Source organism: Candoia aspera, chromosome 1 (genome assembly GCF_035149785.1).
Source record: "Candoia aspera isolate rCanAsp1 chromosome 1, rCanAsp1.hap2, whole genome shotgun sequence".
Classification (NCBI taxonomy): Eukaryota; Metazoa; Chordata; class Lepidosauria; order Squamata; family Boidae; genus Candoia; species Candoia aspera.
The window spans coordinates 332,319,299-332,332,320 of record NC_086153.1 but is presented as its reverse complement, the minus strand read 5'-3'; the positions used below and the strand labels follow the sequence as shown (position 1 = coordinate 332,332,320).

General features: G+C 45.6%; 1 protein-coding gene across 3 annotated transcripts in view; it reads left to right on the top strand.

The window, feature by feature from the left end:
* Positions 1–13,022, top strand: part of MFSD12 (major facilitator superfamily domain containing 12) — a 28,533-nt gene that overhangs the window by 3,438 nt on the left and 12,073 nt on the right. Inside the window, exon 1 of one of the 3 annotated variants that reach the window (XR_010066960.1) lies at positions 95–621. The exons of 1 other annotated variant lie outside the window; for it this stretch is intronic. Coding sequence is in view for 1 of the 2 variants with exons in the window: in XM_063290735.1 (XP_063146805.1) it covers positions 357–621 (265 nt within the window). In the remaining variant the exon portion in view is untranslated. Of the gene's footprint in view, positions 1–94; positions 622–13,022 lie in introns of those variants that run through there. One more of the 3 variants, XM_063290735.1, reaches the window with a different exon arrangement.

Genomic DNA, 13,022 nt, shown 5'->3' with positions numbered 1-13,022 from the left:
CCCGGTGGCTCCGTCCCCGAGGCCGCCGGAGGAGGCGCGGCTACCAGCGCCGCGGGTGAGCCGGTTGGGGGCGCCGCGGTGCCGACTAGCTGGTTACGTTGCCCGCCACGAGCGCGGGGGCTTCCCCCAGAGCCGAGAAAAGCCGCTCTGCGGTCGCATGGCCAGGCTCTTTCCCGCGGAGGCTGCGACTCTCCTCTCTTTTCCCTGCCCGGGCCCGGCCCGGCCGCACCTCCCCGCTTCCCTCGCGCGCGCCAGCTGATGCGCCCTCGTGGTGCACTCTTACGCACAGCTGGGGCCACTGGGCGCCGGCGGGCCCCGGCGCTGTAAGCCGCGCCCCGCTCCTCGCCTCCGGCACGATGGACGACCCCCAGCCGCTGCCTCTTCGCGCCCGGCTGAGTTACTCGGTGGGCCACTTCCTGAACGACTTGTGCGCCTCGATGTGGTTCACCTACTTGCTGGTCTACTTCCATTCGGTCCTGGGCTACAGCACCCGGCACGCGGGGGCGCTCCTGCTGGCGGGGCAGGTGGCCGACGGCATCTGCACGCCCCTGGTGGGCTACGAGGCGGACCAGGCCGGCGGGTGTGGGCGCTACGGGCGGAGGAAATCGTGGCACCTGGCTGGTAAGTCAGGCTTCAAAAATAAGACGGGATAGGCTTTGCCCCAGCTAGACGCAGGCGGGATGCGGGGACCGGAACGAAGGGGTGGCGCTAGGTTGGAGTAAGCTTTAGGGAGAGAGAAAGCGGAAAACCAGGCCAATATTTGATTTCCAGCATTGGCTATCGTTAGGCCCTCGTGTGAAACCACAAGTAGGGCATAAAAGTAACAGCCCGTCCCAGTTTTATCTCCCTGCCCAGCAAGTGCTGTTTGATGATGTGTTTCTGTTGAGTGCAGCTGTTCACTTTAGCTTAGTCTAGTTAATAGCAATTTGAATCTTCGCAAATAAATGAGTCATGCTGATGATGCTGGGGATTCATGTATTTCAACACTGTGACCAGGGACCAGTTAGATGCTGCTTGTAAACCAAGCTTGCTCCCAACAATTCTCACTGTTCATCCTTAGCCTGTTTTTCTTGTAATTTTAATTCTGAATATCAATGTTCTGCTTGATTATTACAGGTGGGAACTCAGAGTTATAGGAAGAAATAAGGGCAATTCAGAATACTGGACTTTACCTCTAACTCTGGGCAATGGTGTCATGAAGAAAGTCAAGACGTCTCCCGTTGCTTGGCTTCCTGTGTCTGTTGTGGACAATGTACTGCTCCCTAACATGGAGGCTCCACTTGGATAGTGCATCCATTAGCCTTTAATAGGTTACTGTTAAAGAGCAAAACCATGGTTTTCCCCATGACACACAGTTCATTTCATTGCCATGTTGTGTTGTCACTCGGCTAAAATGACTTTTTAAACATACTAGGCAAAGTCATGGGGCTGAGTTATTGATGCCAGCTAAGTGCAACCTCCATGTTCAGGCACAGTCTACTTTTGGCTGCGACTTGCTGGGGAAGAGCATCAGGAGAGGAAGGCAATTGCTGTTCAGTTTTGCTCATGTGCTTTGCAGGGTGTCAGCTGATCTCTACCTTCATGGAGGCTCCTCTGAATGATCTCTTGCTTATCGGTTAACAGCAGAGCTCTCTCCTAATATAGAGATAAACAGCAGCTTAGTTTCCTTCTGGACGGTTGAGTATTTAGGTTGGGGTTTATGAGATCACCGTCCAAACCTTCTGGAAGCTATCAGATTATCTGTCACTTCTCATCTGTCCCATCTTCTGCCAAGCACGTGCACAGCTGGTACTAATGCCCATCTTCCCCTTTATGTATTTAAATGATTTATATGGCTGCCCATCTCACAGCAGTGACTCTAGGTGGCCTACAGAGTTAAAACCAACAGTTAGAACAATCCAAATAAGAAATGCCTGAGGTTGCCAACAGCAGGTTCCAAGCTTATAATAAAATCAGCATCAGTTGGCAGAACTTGCATTAACCTCCCAGCCCAAATGCTTGAGAGAACAGCCAAGTCTTGAGTACCTGGCAAAAGGCTAACAGGCTGGGAACCATCCAGGTCTTGGAGGGATGCTGCTCCACAGGGCAGGCGCTGCAACAGAGAAGGTACAACACCTGGTTCCAACACAATGACATTGTTTAATGGAAGGGGCCTGGAGCACGGCCTCCCTGCTAGAACTGATGGGGCGGGCAGAGACGATGGGGGACAGGCGTAGTTTTATGACAGTGGCTTCCACTAAAGAATAGGGCTTTGTCTTAAAAAAGGCTCGCTTCTGTCCAATGTGAGCCTACAGGCAGTGAGCTTGCCGATCGGAAGGTCGGCGGTTCGAAACCGCGTGGCGGGGTGAGTTCCCGTTGCTCGTCCCAGCTCCTGCTCACCTAGCAGTTTGAAAACATGCAAATGTGAGTAGATCAATAGGTACCGCTTCGGCGGGCAGGTAACGGCGTTCCGTGTCGCCATGCTGGCCACATGACCTGGAAGTGTCTATGACAACGCCGGCTCTAAGGCTTAGAAACGGAGATGAGCACCGCCCCCTAGAGTCGGACACGACTGGACTTTACGTCAAGGGAAACCTTTACCTTTACCTTAGGTTCCCCCTGCCATTGTTTTTCCAAAGTTGGAAATCCCCAGTGATAATAGCAATGCGTATTGACCAAGGTGTGGTTTATAGCAAAGCAAAAATCAACGCAAGAACTTCAAATCGAACAAGAACTACAAATTCGCTTCTGTTGGAACTACAAGTCAGCCCCATAAAATGTGCTCAGAACCCAGTAAATACAAATGTTAACACTAAACCAACATGATGCACGGTATTTAAAACAATGCTCTGGAATCAGACTCAGTGCTTATACAGGTGTTAATCTGGAACTATCAGCTAAATAAGAGTAGAGTAGAACAATTCTACTCTAAGGCTGTAATCAGATAATATGGACCTGTTTTAAAGGTCTTTACACCCCCTTTTCTCCACCCCTGATTGTTACTGATTAAGTGCCATCAAGTTGGGGTCGACTCCTAGTGACCACATAGAATCTTGATGTGGAATTTTTTCCAGGCAGAACCAAAATGCTGGGATTAAAGCATTCTTTTTTAAAACAGCCTCCTGGGTTGGTGGGAAGAGACTCATCGCATGCTCAGTTGGGCCAAGATCTTTACATGCAAAACACTCAGTTCTTAATTATTTTGCCTTAACTGGTTTCTTCTTCATTTTGCCTTTGTAATGGTGCAAAGAAGATTGCTTTTGGCTTGGAGGGATGCCCTGTTTAATTAAATAGAAAAGGTATTATGTTTCCCACAAAGACTAAATGCATTGCATGTTTCATTCTGGGTGAAGCAGATGGTGACCCTTGCCTTCTGCCAGCAGCGTTAGAAAATTCTTTGCATGGATAGAATGTGCCTGAATGTGTGTGTATTGCTATTTTAATGTGTAGTTAATATGAGGATTCCCGAGAGCCAGTTTGATCTATTGGTTAAGGTTCTGGGCTATGAACCAGGAGTCTGTGAGTTCTAGTCCCGCCTTAGGCATGAAAGCCGACTGGGTGACCTTGGGCTAGTCACTTTCTCTCAGCCCAACTCTGTGCAATATAGACTAGCCTCCTTGTGGTGCACCCTGGGCAACGTGACTTGTCACAGCTAAATAGTCTACACATCTGGCTGCTGGACCTCACAAGGATTTCCCAGCAAGAAAAAGCAGCATGAACACCGAACTGCTATGCCATACGATTAAAAAAAAAAGAGAGTCCCTTGCAGCTTTATAAAGAAGGGCCATTGCTTTTCTTTTCTTAGATGTGAGGTAAGAGGTTGGACAATACAGTAGAAGAATACAGGTAGTCCTCGCTTAACAACCACAATGGAGACTGGAATTTCAGTTGTTAAGTGAAGCGGTCATTAAATGAATCTGACCTGATTTTATGACCTTTTTGCAGCAGTTGTTAAGTGAATCATGATGGGCATTAAGCGAACCATGTGGTCATTAAGCAAATCACACAGTTCCCATTGATTTTGGTTGCCAGAAGCCTGCTGGGAAGGTCGAAAATGGCGATCACAGGACGCTGCAATGGTCATAAATGCAAACTGGTTGCCAAGTGCCCAAATCATGATCATGCGACCGCAGGGGTGCTGCAACGGTCGGAACTGGTTGTAAGTCAGTTTTTTCCAGAACCTTCATAAGTCTGAACCATCACTAAATGAATGGTTGTTAAGTGAGGACTACCTGTATCTGTTCCTGGATCCCAGTAAACTCATGACTGAGAGGGACATTTTTGACCCTTGTTTCCTGTTTCTTGTTTCTGTTTCCCTTCAGGCATGTGCTAGATTCTAGAATGCTCCTAATTCCTGTCTGTTGCACGAAACAAGCTTGATCGATTTATCTTGGAAGTTTTTTCCCAGTGAGTCAGCAAAGCAAAGACTTGGCAGAAGTTTCTTCCTTTTTGCTTGGATGACTTGTCCTCTGCTCATTCCCAAATCCCAGCCAAAGCAGCGTAAACAGAATTTTGCCAGAGTGAATTTTGCCAAATTTTGCCAAAGGAGCCTGACTTTTACTCCTTTGCATTATTTCCTCCCACTGTCCTTACACAGATTTCAGGGTGGTGCGTCCGGTCCAACAATGTTGCGAGGTAGGCTAATCAGAGAGACTTTGGTTCAGTAACCTTGGAGGCTAGTGGAGAATCGGAACCCAGCTCTTGCAGGGCCAACTCTAATTGCTGAGTGATGGGTGTACGGAAGCTGCCTAGAAGGTTTTCTCCATGAGAATGTATAAATTTTTAAAATCATGAGTTATAAGGGTTTTCAAATTTCGGTCTGAGAAAGAGAAAGGTAGTTTCCCAACTTTGCTGCATTGAAGCTGGTCACAGTGAATGCAACCTGATTGTAAAAGGGTCTTGGGAACCACACGTATGTTTGCTCCCACAAGGTTGCTTCCTATACTTCTGCAGGATTCTTTGGAAAGGGTGTAGCCAGAAAAAGCAACCTCTGTTGGATGTGCAATTACATGAAGGTGTAATTGACAAATCATCAAGAAATCAGAACACTGTTTCTTCTCCTTGGAGGCTTATGGGCACTTCTCTGCAGGAGTTCCTGCTGTGAGCTGGCCTCTTTTAGGAATGATCGGGTGAGAGGCTGTTCACGCAGAAATACAAGTGATGGACAGCTCAAGGATGGCCAATGCTTCAGTCCTACCTGCATTTAAACTGGGGAGTAAATTATGTTGAAATGTGTGTTTTCTCTAAACCTATGTAAGAATACACTTTAGCCCTCAAATGCAGAAATGGAAACCTTTTCTGCGGCGGACTTACAGTAGGCTTGCAAGTTTTGAATAGCAGTGCTTGGCATTTTCTGTGCCTGTTGAGTATGTTTTATCATATATTATTGGATTATTGAGGGGCCTGTTGAGACTTTTTCTTAAATATTTTGAACGTCTGCAAACTTTGGGACTCTTCTGTGCCTGCTCCCCTCTTCTGTGCATGTGGATTTGGCCATATAAACTCTGGGTATAGTATTCACATCTTACCAGTCAACCCTGCAGATATGTGGCTGCAGCCCTGGATTAACCATTAAGCAAAATAAACGTGCCCAGGGTGGGTGGGTGGGTGGGTGGGAACCACAGAGAGTTCCCGTAGCTATCACGTCCTTAACTCTTTCACTGCCACACTCAACTTGAGTTGAATTTTTTGTAATTGGCCTTATCTGCTGTATTCAACTTCAATCTGCATTGTTAGAAAACTTCTTTAGCACGGTGAGTGACTGAAGTTTAAAAGTTCAGTTTGGAAGTGTTGTCAGATTTGTTTCTGTCTCATGGCATAAGAGTTTCACTTCTATTGAGGGGCACTGTTGTTGGGCTGCTGTTAGGGCATCGGTTGGCCTTAATCTGGCCTTGTGTGGCTGCAGTCCCATAATATACTTACCTTGACTCTTGAATTAGTCCATTTTCTGGGTTTTGCGTACTTTTGAATCATAAAATATATAGTATAGTGGTTAAGGCACCAGGCTAGAAACTGGGAGACCGAGTTCTAGTCCTGCCTTAGGCACAAAGCCAGCTGGGTGACCTTGGGCCAGTCACTCTCTGTCAGCCCTGGGAAGGAGGCAATGGCAAACCACTTCTGAAAAACTCTGCCAAGAAAACTGCAGGGACTTGTCCAGGCTGTCTCTGAGAATCTGACACAATTGAATGATTTTTTTTTTAAAAAAAGATGCTCTAGTGGATCCTGGAGTTGGACCAGAGGACCTTGGAGGTCCCTTCCAACCCTGTGTGTTCTTATTATCTTTTTCCTAAAAGTGTACTAATGGGTGGCCTTCTGGGAAATTGAGAATCACCCCATTTTGTGGATACCTCCCACTGATCCGTTTTTGTTGTTGTAAGATGCTTTCAGTGATACCCCTCAGAAGACGGGGATTTGGATGAGAATATTCATGCTTTCCTTGCTTGGGTCCTTCCCAATGGGTTGGGTTTCAATTTCCAAAATTCACATCCACTGAGAATTCTGGGAGTTGATGTTGTTGTTTATTCTTTAAGTCGCTTCCGACTCTTCGTGACTTCATGGACCAGCCCACGCCAGAGCTTCCTGTCGGTCGTCAACACCCCCAGCTCCCCCAGGGACAAGTCCGTCACCTCTAGAATATCATCCATCCACCTTGCCTTTGGTCGGCCCCTCTTCCTTTTGCCCTCCACTCTCCCTAGCATCAGCATCTTCTCCAGGGTGTCCTGTCTTCTCATTATGTGGCCAAAGTATTTCAGTTTGGCCTTGAATATCGTTCCCTCAAGTGAGCAGTCTGGCTGTATTTCCTGGAGGATGGACTGGTTTGATCTTCTGGCAGTCCAAGTCACTCTCAGAATTTTCCTCCAACACCACAGTTCAAAAGCATCGATTTTCCTTCTCTCAGCCTTCCTTATGGTCCAGCTCTTGCAGCCATATGTTACTATGGGGAACACCATTGCTTTAACTATGCGGACCTTTGTTGTCAGTGTGATTGCTCTTAACTATTTTATCGAGATTGGTCATTGCTCTTCTCCCAAGGATTAAGCGTCTTCTGATTTCCTGACTGCAGTCAGCGTCTGCAGTAATCTTCGCACCTAGAAATACAAAGTCTTTCACTGCTTCTACATTTTCTCCCTCTATTTGCCAGTTATCAATCAAGCTGGTTGCCATAATCTTGGTTTTTTTGAGGTTTAGCTGCAAACCAGCGTTTGCACTTTCTTCTTTCACCTTCATCATAAGGCTCCTCAGTTCCTCTTCGCTTTCAGCCATCAAAGTGGTATCATCTGAGATTGTTAATGTTTCTTCCAGCAATTTTAACTCCAGCCTTGGATTCCTCAAGCCCAGCATGTTGCATGATGTGTTCTGCGTACAAGTTGAATAGGTAGGGTGAGAGTATACAGCCCTGCCGTACTCCTTTCCCAATCTTAAACCAGTCCGTTGTTCTGTGGTCTGTTCTTACTGTTGCTACTTGGTCGTTATACAGATTCTTCAGGAGGCATACAAGATGACTTGGTATCCCCATACCACTAAGAACTTGCCACAATTTGTTATGGTCCACACAGTCAAAGGCTTTAGAATAGTCAATAAAACAGAAATAGATGTTTTTCTGAAACTCCCTGGCTTTTTCCATTATCCAGCGGATATTGGCAATTTGGTCCCTAGTTCCTCTGCCTTTTCTAAACCCAGCTTGCACATCTGGCAATTCTCGCTCCATGAATTGCTGAAGTCTACCTTGCAGGATCTTGAGCATTACCTTACTGGCATGTGAAATGAGTGCCACTGTTCGATAGTTTGAACATCCTTTAGTGTTTCCCTTTTTTGGTATGGGGATATAAGTTGATTTTTTCCAATCTGATGGCCATTCTTGTGTTTTCCAAATTTGCTGGCATATAGCATGCATTACCTTGACCGCATCATCTTGCAAGATTTTGAACAGTTCAGCTGGGATGCCATCGTCTCCTGCTGCCTTGTTTAGCAATGCTTCTTAAGGCCCATTCAACATCACTCTTCAGGATGTCTGGCTCTAGCTCACTGACCACACGATCAAAGCTATCCCCGATATTGTTATCCTTCCTATACAGGTCTTCTGTATATTCTTGCCACCTTTTCTTGATCGCTTCTTCTTCTGTTAGGTTCTTGCCATCTTTGTTTTTGATCATACCCATTTTTGCCTGGAGGGAGTTGATGACCAACACATTTAAAGGCTCCCTTTTGGAGAAGGAAGTCTGGTGTCTCGAATTATTCATGGGCACATGTCAAAAGCCTGATTAGATCTTCTGGGAAGCTATTTTGAGCAGGACTTCAAAAAAAACTTAAATTCGCATGTTCCAAGAAGATTAGATAACATTCCTCAGGCAGATCAATTGGGAAATGGAGCCTTATTAACTGAATACAAAATGCACCAGCCCTTGATGTTATTTCCTCTGTAGTTTTATCACAATTGCTATTTGTTTATATGCAGCTTCCCTAATTCAATCATCTGTCTCCAGAGCAATTTATGCAAGCATCAGACCATATATGCTTCAATATTCAGTTCCGCTTTCTTGTTCAGTAGAATTGCTGAGATGTTGAGATTTATGGTGCAAAAAAAAAAAGCACACTTGGTGATAGTAGAAGTCACACACTGTTCTTGTGAGGGTGAGTCAGTGACACCAGCCCGCCTTCCTTCAACTATTACGGTTGTTTATGGAGCTCTTTCTAGACATATCTTTGTCCTGGTTCTTCCAGATGACCGGAGGATCTTTGTGTGTTGGTGCCTCTTTCCACTGTGAATGGATTCCTGGGTCTGGCTGCTGATACAAGCAAGTTCATGGTTGGGTGGCCTGAATAACTAATGGCCGTCCCTCCGAGGCCCTTTTTTCCCTCTTTGTTTTGTTGTGAATGCAGCCGCATCTTCCAAAGTCCACCTTGAGGCCATGGGTTGCTGTGGCCGAAGTCTTGCTTGCATTGACGGAATGCAGGGCAAAACAGTTTGGAAGAGGCTTCTAGATCAGCCATTTTCCAGCTGGGTTCCACAAGAACTTGATGGGGTCCCATGAAGACTAAGGGCAACCCACCCACCCCCAAAAAGTTGCTCAAACGCAGCCAACAATGTCCATAGCCATCTTTCTAAAGTACAGTAGAAAGGATGGGCTTGTTCTCCCATGAAAAATGCCAAGGACACCATTTGGTGGATCAAGGGTTCTGGGAAATATTTTTTTTAACAAATGGGTTCCGCATGCTGAAAAATATTTAAACCACTTCTCTAGATCAGTGTTTCTCAACCTCGGCAACTTGAAGGTGTCTGAACACCTGGTATACTGGATCGGGAATTCTGGGAGTTGAAGTCCAGGCATCTTCAAGTTGCCGAGGTTGAGAAACACTAACCTGGATTACCTTTTGAGATGCCCCTTCCGTCTTCATTCCCATTTCAAGATCTGAACTTGCTGGATTGAATTGGTGGTGGGGGTGGGGTTTGAGGAAATCAGTCTCCTCTTACGATGTTGATCAGGGTTCCCTTTGCAGGACAAACAGGAGAAATTTGAGCCAGTTTCATTACTGCCTAAACAGAATATCTGGAAGGGCTCTTTTTTTTTTTTTCTGTATAAGCTCAAAGGCAGCTATGATGGCTTGATGTCACTGGAAAGAGGGCATGAGGGTCAGCAGTCTTGGCTGTTTTCTCCCCCCACCCCTTTCTTGGGCATCCAGTGCATACAGTTGATGTTGCCAAAAAAAAAAAAAAGATATGTGCATTGTGATGTCACATTGCAAACTCAGCTCTTTTGTGTTAGTGTCCAGATGTCTCAATCAAATGCTTAAGTCATGTAAGGATTGCAAAGCACATTTTGTTCTTTCCTTCTACACTGGCGGGGGGGGGGGGCAGCTTGCAAGGCTGTTTCTGTACATCAAGGGTGGTTGTAATGCTATTGCAGCTTAGTGCAGATATTTTACTTGATTTTCCTGCAAAAATGTCTTGTTGTTATCTTCTATTGGATGATTGGGCGATTCCATGGGTCACAATATGGAGATTGGGAAGAACCTTTGTTTCATTTTTCCCACTCAGCCTTGCATCTGTTTATCAGTCTCTTTCTCTGCTGAAAACTTTCTGTTTCTGGTGGTGTTTTTTTTAATTATCGCTAACACGGCTTGACAAGCAGCTGTCCCCAATCTGGTGCTCTGCAGGTGAACTGAATTATACCTTCCATTACTGGCATCTGTACTAGCTATGAGAAATAAAGGGATTTGTAGGCCTACATGGGATCAGGCTTCATTTTATCCTCCCCCACAACCACCTTGTGAGGTAGGCCAGCCTGAGAGAAACTGACGAGTGCAAAGCCTCCCAGCCATATGTAACTTTGAACCAAGTTTTAAACATCCATGGTGTAGGCAGGGCAGACCACAGCGACTCTGTTTCAGTTGGTTTCCTACATTCCTTGCTTATTAGCTTGCATCCCACTTCTGTATAAAAACATTAGGTAAATAAGGCCAAACAATAATTCTTAGAATCATAGGGTTGGAAGGGACCTTGGAGGTCCAACCCCCTGCCCAGTGCAGGAATCCCCATACCATTCTGGACAAATGGCTGTCCAGTCTTTCCTTGAAAACCTCCAGTGATGGCGCCCCCACAACTTCAGGAGCCATTGCTTAATAGTTCTCACAGTCAAGAAATTCCTTCTTCGTTCCGGTTCGGATCTCCTTCTGCAGAGCTTCCACCCCCTGGTTCTTGCCCTGCCTTCAGGACTTATAGGGAATAAATCCCCACCCTCTTCCCTGGGACAGCCCTTCAAGTCCTGGAAGGCTGCTCTCAGGCCCCCCCTTAGCCTCCTCCTTTAAGCTAAAGACACCAAGTTCCTTTGACCGCTCTTCGTAGGATTTAGCCTCCAGGCCCCTCACTGTCTTCTCTACACTGTTTCCAGTTCCTCAGCGTCCTTTGTGCATTGTGGCGACCAGAGCTGGACACAGTATTCCGGGTGTGGTCTGACTAGGGCAGCACAGAGCGGTCCTTTCGCTGCCACGATTTTGACACTATGCCTCTATTGACACAGCCCAAAGCTGCATTGGTCTTTTTGGCAGCTGCAGCGCATTGCTGGCTCGTCCTTAATCTATGGTCTACCAAGACCCCCAGATCCACAAGTACCAGTGCTAGGCCAGGTACCAGCTACCTTGTTCCTGTGCATCTGGTTTTTCCTGCCTAAGTGCAGAATCTTACATTTCTCAACAACGTTAATGGTAGAAATAGAGGTTTCCAGTAGGAGGGGGGGGGGTGTTAAAATAATTTTAAAATTTAACGGTAGAAATAGAGGTTCTTTTTTCTTTTTTTGATTATGGAGGCAAGCCTGAAAAGTTCCAGCAAGGGGAGGGTGTGCAAGGAAAAATTATAATTGCCTTGAGATGTGTTGGCTTATATCTCTATAGGTATTAGCCATGCTGGCTGGGGATAATGGTGGCTGTGATCTAACATAGCTAGTAGGAAAGAGCTTGTAACACAAAGGAGATGCATTTAAAGGAATGTGGTGATGGCTGTGAAAACGGGTTTGGGTTTTGTTTTGCTTCTCTAAGAAGTTAGGTCCTTTTTCTAATTAGCTGGAAATTAGAACTGTGTGGGCAGGCTCACTGGCTTAACAGAATGCAAGAGACAATGCTAAGTTTGTTGCTTCCCCCTCAAAAAAAATTGTGGTTTCAGAAGTATTTGGTGATTCTAGCTGAGGGAAGGAGGGGAAAAACGCACTTCTCCAGAAGTCTGGAGGAAATGCTTACTACGGTTCCAAAGAGACCTACTGTAATTTATTGGTTGCATCGTATTTATTAGCTCTGTGGAAACCTGAGCTTCAAGCAGCTTGGCAGGGTTGGGGATGGGAGGCAGTCTCATAATTTTGACAATTGTCTGTAGCCCTGTGATACCTTTAAGCAGATGCTTAAAGCCTGTCTTTGTCCTTGGAGCACACTAAATTAGGGGCCACAGAACGCACGCTGGCACTGTGCAAGCCGCACCGTTCATAGCTCCTCCCTGCTGCTTTACTGAGCTATGGAAAATGTCCTTTGCACATCATCTGAAGCTGCGCTCTTGTCTGCTCCGAACAACCAGCATTTTTGTAAACAGGGCAAAGTCTATTAAGATTAAATAGGAGGTAACAGTACAGTTTGTAATACAGTATTTGTAATACATTGAAACGGGAACGGAAAAGGCTGCGTTAAACATTGGTGTTCTTGGATTCTGCTGGAAGGATGTTCCTGGATGCTGTTGGCTAATAATTCAAATGAATAAGTAAATAAATATCCCCAACCGAGGGATTAGCTCCACATCCAACTGGAAAGAGGTGTCTAGCAGAGTGCCACAAGCATCTGTCCTGGGTCCCCTGCTCTTTAATACCTAATAGCAGATAATTGTTGCGATCATAATAAACTTATAGTGGATTTGCATTTCTTTGCTAAGTCCAGTTGGGCAGGGTCACGATGTGGTCAGCAAGGCCATAAATTGAGGTGAAAGTGATAATAGTAAGAATAATGAAACTGTCAGATTCATTGAGAGATAAAACGGATGCCCCCAGGTAGAGAAAAGTCATAGAAAAGCATATTTTATTTATTATGAGTTTGATTTATAGTGTACTTTTCCTCTAAGAACTCAAGGTGGCATATGTAGTATTTCCTCCTTAGCTTTTATTCTCATAAAAAAACCTATGAGTTAGGCTGAGCTGAGAGATATGATGGGCCCTAAATCACCCAATAAATTTCCATGGGTAGATTTGAACCTGGGTCTTTCTGGTCCTACTCCGACACTTCATACTGAGAATCCCCAAGAACTGTAAAAAAAACTGAGCCAGAGACTCCTTAGACCACTTGATATTTCTTTTAGGATGCCTCATTAATGGAATGTTATGTGTGGGGTGCAGGTGATGTTACCTGCCATCTGTAATCTTCCCCTGCTTCCCACCACTGTTTTATCATTTTTCTTACCACAAAAACCCATTGAAGACAACAACAATAATAACGTTGTTCCAGTCCAGCAGGCCTCACGTTCTGATTTGGTGAATTAAGGCTTTGTTCTTTCTCTCATCTGATAAGAATCCTAG